This window comes from Salvelinus sp. IW2-2015, unplaced genomic scaffold (assembly GCF_002910315.2).
Source record: "Salvelinus sp. IW2-2015 unplaced genomic scaffold, ASM291031v2 Un_scaffold959, whole genome shotgun sequence".
NCBI lineage: Eukaryota > Metazoa > Chordata > Actinopteri > Salmoniformes > Salmonidae > Salvelinus > Salvelinus sp. IW2-2015.
In genome coordinates, this window is record NW_019942663.1 from 263,565 (window position 1) to 272,175 (window position 8,611).

The following is an 8,611-nucleotide window of genomic DNA, read 5'->3' on the forward strand; positions in this document are numbered from 1 at the left end:
AGGCTGCAGTGGCACCTCAGCACTCATTGTTAAAAATCCGATTTCCAACTCTTTGTGTAATGTTTATGTCCAATGGCCAATGAGCACCGATACGTTTTATCTATAATTTATCTTCATATGACAAGGATTGAAAAGGATTTCCCATTGGATTGTCGACTTGATTCATGAGGATGACCGCTTGTCTAGTTTGTTAGCTAAGATTGTGAAAGTATGATGCTGACAAAATCAGTCCAATCAAAGCTACGGTAGATATAATGTGATTTGGCCAATGACCTTGAGCCTTCTTGGATGGGCACTTCTAATGTAAGTCTATTTCAGCACCCAAGGGGCTTGAATTTTCAATTTCTCCCTGTAGATTTTGCGGTGACGTAGCGTCCCCATGAGTGACAGAACACTGAGCCAATCAGGGCGCAACTAGAGAACATTACCAACCCTTACGCTCCGTATTTTCCGCCGGCTGCCCCACCACCACAGAAAGCACTGAGCTAGGCTGAAAGATCTGCATTTTGGAGCTGCCTTACTCAAGAAAGCAATAAAGAGATCATGTTTGTATGCAGCTTTATTAACTGAATTATACATTTTTTTTTTTTTTTTACATTGTTTGCAAACTGCCCCACCTGCCCTGAATGACGTGTCACTACTGTGATCAACAAATAATAGTATATACAAAAAGGACAGAAACATGGCATTCCCAAAACTGAAGATTTAAAACCAAACCGAAAGCCCACATGGCCACCAAACTACAACATCCTCACGGCGCTACAAGCTGCCAGACCCCGATTACCCACACCTGTTCAAGACTTCCTGGCAGAGGACAGCACCTGCCTCTGTTGCTGCTATCTGGGGATGAAATGTCGAAGTGGTAGTGTAGTGTATAATTGTCTTCCTAAGAACTAAACTCTCTGGCCTATTCCATAACACTTTGTCATACAGAGTCATTTTACTGTTAAGGGACAGGTGTCACGTAACCCAGGGCTGAATACAGCGAAGAATGTGTTAGATGACACAACGTTACACAAACTGCAAAGATGTACCTTTGAATCAGCATCATAAAAGGAAAGCATCTGTCTGTCACAGTCTAAGAACACTCCAAGTGTTGTAAGAATGTCTGCTGGTGTGACGCTCAACATTGAAGGGCTTTCATTTCCAGATACTGGCATTTGAGGGTCATCAGAGACACAATACCCTTTTTCTTTTTTATATGTAAAAACCCAGAAACCATTCTGAGAGGTTAAAGGTACAACACCAGTTGTCAGAGTGGCTGTGTCTGTGGCTACCCCAACATACCATGACTGTTTCTCTCCAAGAAAGGATTCCAAAATTCCACCATTCCTCACCACCACTTCCCAGTATATCTGTCCAAAGCTGAATTTGTCCTCACTAAGGACATGAGGGGCTGCGGAAACAGTAGGTTCTTTTGATGTCTTAGAGTAGACCTTCTTTCGATTTGTAGACACGTGTAGATACGGATGACCAGGCTTTGGATCCAGAGTGATGTCCACTAAGAAAAGGAAAAAATATTTGGTGAATTTATTCAGTCACGTGGTTGCTGAGATGGAGGTAGTAGGTACAGCCATGTAATAATATTATGTTTGATGTTTTTTTTGTCCTACCTTTGAATCTTTTTACTTCACCCCATTCTGCAAATGATTAACAAATCAAAATAAGAGACATTTTCTAACCATTAAGCTTATCAACAGAAAATAAATATTGGGTTGCACCTCATTTTTTATGGGTGTTGTTCAGTGAATGTGAATAAACCTGGGATTGACTGTGTTTGTGGGTGAATAAATTCTAAAAGATTAGGAGAAAAAGTTAAATAATAAAAACGTATGTCAATGTAAATGTACCTTTCGGGACACATTCCTTCTGTGTAGTTGTTTCCTTGGCAGTTTGCGTACCACATTCTGCACGAGTGAACATATTAGTATTGACATATAGTTGACTGTTGATGCATCAAATAATCAACCGTATTTATCTGTTCAATGGATGATAAATTACTAATTTGACTCTTGACTTTGATTTCCTTTACCCGGAAATGAGACACATATTTCATAGCAAATGTGTATATATACATTAAATAATCAACAACACACATAAATACATAATATTCAATACAAAACACAAAATGCTCAGCAAAGTTGCTTTTGCAATGCTAAATTAAATGTTCAAATTTACCTCCGGCAAGAGCTGTTTCTTCTATTAAATGAAAACGGTTAAAAGTAAGATACCAAATATGTTGAAAATCATATAATGTGTAGAAATACACGAAGTAGTCTTGAAAAAAAGATAGATATAATACCTTCAGGCCTCTCAGTAGACTCTGTTTGATCTGAAATGCATTGACACTAATATCACTACAGGTCATACAATATTGTTGACATATAGATTATTGACACAATATAATTAACCATATTAATCTATCTAGCTATACAGTATGTTCAATGCTTGATAAATTACTAATTTAGTTAATAGAACAGTAACTCTATTTGACACTTGCATTTGATCTCTTTCACCTGGAGATGTTTTAGAAATTGAGTGCCATACTAAAGAAACAACGTTTTGAAAATAGAAAATCAATCTTTCATTTGAACACCACCTTACTGAGTTTTACTGAAAAAATTGTTTTTTCAATTTCTAATCAAATAAGACATGTTTCTTAGCTAATATAGATACACTCTCCTCTATTTATTTGGACAGTGAAGCTACAATGTTTAAAGTTGTCTCTATATGCCAGCATTTTGGATTTGAGATCAAATGTTTTATTTATTTTCATACGTATCTGTTTTACCGTTTAGAAATTAAAGAACTTTGTGTATCTAGTCCCTCCATTTTAAGAATAATCTACTGTGTCATTTTGGAGTCACTTTTACTGTAAATAAGAATAGACGTTACTTTTCCAAAGAAAATTCTATAATATTTTTTACACCCTTTTTCTCCCCAATTTCGTGATTACGATCTTGTCTCATCGCTGCAACTCCCCAACGAGCTCGGGAGGCGAAAGTCGAGTCCTCCGAAACATGACCTGCCAAGCCACGCTTCCTAACACCCGCCCACTTAACCCGGAAGCCAGCTGCACCAATGTGTCGGAGGAAACACCGTTCAACAATTTAATACGCTATAATTGAATTTGTCCAAATATTTATGACTTCTTCAAATGGGTGGACTAGATACATAAAGTACTTTCATTTCTAAACAGTTCAACAGATATTCATGAAAATACCCTCAAATAAAAGTTGTCACTATACTGTCACCTCATATGAAATATTTGATTTCAAATCCAAAATCCTGTAGCCTAGAGCCAAATTTAAACATATTACCTTCACTGTCCAAATAAATACAGAGGGAGTGTATATACAAAATAAATATTATATATTATATAATGTTCACATAAAATAATCAACAAACACCTAATCATCAGTACAAAACACGTAAAATGCTCATTCAACCTTTGAAATGTTAAATAAAATATCAGTAAATAATAAATAAAATGTACATCCGAAAAGAATGGCTTTCTCGCTTAAATTAAAACGTAAAAGTCAAGAAATCAAATATATATATACCATTTTTTTTAAATAATATAATATAGAAATACACAAAATAGTCTTGAAAAAATACAGAAGTAATACCTGGCCTCTCTGTAGACTGTTTTACCCAAAATGCAATGACAGTAATATTAATATAGGTAGCTAGGTCATACAATATTACTTTTTTTTAATGTATTGTATCAGTGATGTTTTTCAATGTCATCATCAAACCTAATATTATATTAAGGTGCAATTCCTAACTCCTACTTCATTTCGAATTGACATCTATGCATGACCGTCCCCGCAGGAGGCCTTTTGCCTTTTGGTAGATCGTCATTGTAAATAAGAATTCTTTCTTAACTGACTTGTTTAGTTAAATAAAGGTCCCGATGCTCTTGTTTATTCCCAACACTCTGTCTAAACGCAAATGCACCTCACTTGCGATAGGGTTTTGGAAATCTTTGGAACTTAACATTTATATAAAACTAAATGATTAGACAATGCTTAATACCATTTCCATTTGCCATTTTCTTCAATGTTGAGACTCTGAGAAAACCTGCAGGGGGAAGAAAAGTAGATATTGTAAATGTAAAACCACATAACCCATTGTAAATGATAGGGATGGGTGTGAGTGATCAATCAATGCAGTAGTACTTGAAAATAGTCTATGCAACAATTTGTTTAATGAAAGGCATACACTTTAAGCATTGACAACATTACATATAAACACAATGTAAATATGTACAGTATTTATGTTTGTGGAGTAGAATAGTCTAGCCACCCTATGAAGATCAGTTCTACTAATAATAGTTCACAGGCTGTTCACATTTAAATTAGTTTGGGTTAGCTTGTTGACATACCTGTTTTTTTGTTCCAAATGAAGAGTCCAATGACAGTAAAGACGACTAGCAGTAAAATAGTCAGAGTCGTGATGAAGGCTCCAAGACTCCAATGTCCTGTACAAAGAATTTATCAAACCACTTAAAATATTACTTTAAAAAAAATGAGTCTTATTTCTCACGTTTATGATGTTGTCTTTTGGTAGATACAGTAACTCAAGACAACATATTAGAGGACTTCACCGGTCCACCTGTACCCGAAAAGCCAGGTTGGACCTAATTGTCATGGGTCTCGGGTATTTGTAATTATAACCGATTTGCCCGTAAGGACCCGTACAGACCCGAATGCGACTGGTACTGTGGAGAGAGAGTGAAAATTGTACAATTTATGCTGCTGCTCTTGCTTTTCACAAAAGTGGTGCGTGAAGCTTGCTGTTGGTGCCGGCCAATCACAAGTCATCAAAGCAACACTATAGTAAAAGTAGTCTCCCTATGTGGCAAGCAAGTTAGGAGATACAGGTAGCTGCCAAAATAAAGAAAACACTGACATAAAGTGTCTTAAAGGGGAATAACGTCAAATTTCAAAAATGTGTCTAAATTCCTAAACCCCTCGAGCTTGTTGTTGGACTATCTGTCAAAGTGCGGACCTCTCTCACTCAGCAAGGTAGATCTAGAGCGAACGCTATGTCACAGGGTTATGCAGCCCCCCACTCACTGCACCGCTTTCAAAGAACTTTGTGGAATGACACAAATCGATGAAAAAAAATTACGTTCTGTCACAGTGAAAATACAAAATTCGGGAAGTGCAATCAATTGTGAGATATACATTTTATGTGATATTGGTCGCAGGTTCACAATTTTATATTTTCTGAGATCTAACATGGTCATACCATAGAGATGGTCATACCATGGATCATTTAGCTATTTTATTTTTTATTTTAAGACCCTTTAGGTATCAAGAAAATAATAAAATAAAGATTTGATTAAATATCGAACTTGCCATTTACTACTATAGACATGTACTATATCTAGGAGATATATGAAACAGCATTGTTGAATATTTGTTCCTGATTGGCTAGAAGAGCATTCTAGAATGTACATTTATACCTGATAGCGGGACAGTTGGGAAAGATATAGGGACACCTTGCAATCATGACGCAATAAGCGCCTACGTAGGCATACCCTACTTGCTACAAAGTTACCGAAAGCTACACCAACAACCACACAAACCAAAATTGGATACATTGTAAATGCAGGTACAACGAGGAAAAAAACATAGCTAGCTAGCACTGATTTGTTTTTGCAGAGACATATTTTTTGGAGCATCTGATGACCTAACATGGTGAGTGATGACCATGAATTTCTCTGGTACTGGCTACTGTTGCAGTCATGACGCAAGTGGTGCTATGATGTCAAATCCTCCGTTGTTTCTAGTTTGACCAGGTGTTTTCAGCAACTGATATTTTTTTATTTGGTTGTCAAATTGGCAGGCTTGCTAGCAACAACGTATTTAGCTAGCTTCTAAACCAGTGTTTGATGTGCAATGTGATCTCCTTGTCCTGACGAGAAGGCACACTTTTCTAGATATGCCAGGCAAAATAGGGCATTATCAGCTCATTGTTACAGATGTATCCAAATGAATGTTAATAGAAAACAGCTGCTTTGCTTTTATTCTGGCTGCAGAGGTTGTCACTGTGTTAGCCGTAGCTAGCTAGCAAGCAAGTGACTGGGTCGCGTCCATAAATATCGAACTAATCGAACAAACGGCTGGGTTGCGTCTTTAGCATCCAAAAGATCAGAAAGTATGAACGTTCTTATATAAATGAAAATATCAACAAAAAATGTAATTTCTACCAGGTAAATTTGTGCTTATAGTGTTTTGTTTTCTTTCTCAACTGTGGTATAACCGGGATAAACAGCTTAAACAAACGAGACAGAATACATTTTGCTGTTTTTCTGGCTGCAGAGGTAGTTACTGAGTAGCCGTTTAAATGACTTAAATGCTAGCAGTAAGCAAGGTATAAGAACGTTGTCACTGAGCATTTTAAGAAATATATATATTTATATTTCACCTTTATTTAACCAGGTAGGCCAGTTGAGAACAAGTTCTCATTTACAACTGCGACCTGGCCAAGATAAAGCAAAGCAGTGCGACAAAAACAACAACAGAGTTACACATGGGATAAACAAACGTACCGTCAATAACACAATAGAAAATCTGTATACAGTGAGTGCAAATTAAGTAAGGAGGTAAGGCAATAAATAGGCCATAGTGGCAAAGTAATTACAATTTAGCAATTAACACTGGAGTGATAGATGTGCAGATGAGGATGCGCAAGTAGAAATTCTGGTGTGCAAAAGAGCAGAAAAAAAAACATGGGGATGAGGTAGGTAGTTGGTTTGGATTGGCTATTTACAGATGGGCTGTGTAGAGCGGCAGCGATCGGTAAGCTGCTCTGACAGCAGATGCTTGAAGTTAGTGAGGGAGATATAAGTCTCCAACTTCAGTAATTTTTTGCAATTTGTTCCAGTCATTGGCAGCAGAGAACTGGAAGGAAAGGTGGCCAAAGCAGGTGTTGGCTTTGGGGATGACCAGTGAAATATACCTGCTGGCTATGGGTTGGTGTTGCTATGGTGACCGGTGAGCTGAGATAAGGCAGAGCTTTACCTAGCAAATACTTATAGATGACCTGGCGCCAGTGAGTTTGGCGGCAAGTATGTAGCGAGAACCAGCCAACGAGAGCATACAGGTCGCAATGGTGTGTAGTATATGGGGCTTTGGTGACAAAATGGATGGCACTGTGATAGACTGCATCCAATTTGCTGAGTAGAGTGTTGGAGGCTATTTTGTAAATGACATCGGCGAAGTCAAGGATCGGCAGGATAGTCAGTTTTACGAGGGTATGTTTGGCAGCATGAGTGAAGGAGGCTTTGTTGCGAAATAGGAAGCCGATTCTAGATTTAATTTTGGATTGGAGATGCTTAATATGAGTCTGGAAGGAGAGTTTACAGTCTAGCCAGACACCTAGGTATTTGTAGTTGTCCACATATTCTAAGTCAGAACCGTCCAGAGTAGTGATGCTAGGCGGGCGGGTGCGGGCAGCGATCGGTTGAAGAGCATGCATTTAGTTTTACTAGCGTTTTACTAGCATGGCAATGGAACATAAAGAACAAACTGGGTTGCGGCCCTAAATATCAAACTAATCGAACGAACGACTGGGTCTAGTCTCTACCAACCAAAAGATCAGAAAGTATGAATTTGCTTATAAAAAAATTTACAAAAAAAAAGTATTTATACTGCTAAATGTTTGCTTTCATATGGTTTCCTCTGGCAACTGTAGTATAAGCGGGATAAATGCCTCCGTCCATTATTTCCAAAGTAATGTACACAACAGAGGCGTTTATCCCTTACTTAACCACCTTTTTTTTTTATTGTCACAAAACTACTTACCTTCAGATGAGTCCCGTGACACTTGTGGGTGTCGTACAAACTGAGAACACCATTGTGTTTGTGAGTGCCTCATCTTTCCATAGAGTGGTCATATTAGTTTGTAGCCCAAACGGTTAGAACGCTATATACAGAAGTCGACACATTGATGGTACTGACTTCAGACAAGTCCCGTGGGGCTTATGGGAGTGGTAGAGCAAGACGGAGAACAACATCCTGTTCGCAAGAGTCTCATCTTTCCATAGAGTATTAGTTTGTAGGCCAAACCATTCAAACACTACAGACGTTTTCATGAGAAGCCGGATTTTCAGGATGTCTCCTGGTCTGACAAACAATGCAGTAGCTTCCCCACTTTCCAACATATATATGGATGTGGGGGATTGAGACGCAGCCCATACAAAAAAACGGATCTCTCTAGCTTAAACAGACAGATTTTGATGGGGATGTTTTATTATGTTGCGCCAATCAACTCTAATTACCTCAGGAACTACACATGTGGAAGCACCTGCTTTCAATATACTTTGTATCCCTCATTTACTGAAGTGTTTTCTTTATTTTGTCAGTTACCTGTATCTAATCAATGGAAGATGGAATTAAAATGAAGGAATTAAAAGGTAAATGAGAAGGAAAGGTTACAATTACCAAGATCTGTGGCAGCTAGAAGTTACTGTATTCTATCTTGTGCGAGTCGGCTTTGTAGCTGTTTCTTTCTCTCTCCCTGCCTACACCCCGCATCACTCACTCACTCACTCACTCACTCACTCACTCACTCACTCACTCACTCACTCACTCACTCA

General features: G+C 38.0%; 1 protein-coding gene across 1 annotated transcript in view; it reads right to left on the bottom strand.

Moving 5' to 3' along the window:
- Nucleotides 1–553: 553 nt before the first annotated feature.
- Nucleotides 554–8,611, bottom strand: part of LOC112069279 (butyrophilin subfamily 2 member A1-like) — a 16,386-nt gene continuing 8,328 nt past the window's right edge. The window contains exons 6-12 of the mRNA XM_024136579.2: nt 4,388–4,483; nt 4,039–4,083; nt 2,303–2,332; nt 2,179–2,199; nt 1,851–1,907; nt 1,614–1,640; nt 554–1,501 (exon numbers count right to left, since the gene is read on the bottom strand). Coding sequence (XP_023992347.1) covers nt 936–1,501; nt 1,614–1,640; nt 1,851–1,907; nt 2,179–2,199; nt 2,303–2,332; nt 4,039–4,083; nt 4,388–4,483 — 842 coding nt within the window. The 3' untranslated portion in view covers nt 554–935. The remainder of the gene's footprint in view (nt 1,502–1,613; nt 1,641–1,850; nt 1,908–2,178; nt 2,200–2,302; nt 2,333–4,038; nt 4,084–4,387; nt 4,484–8,611) is intronic.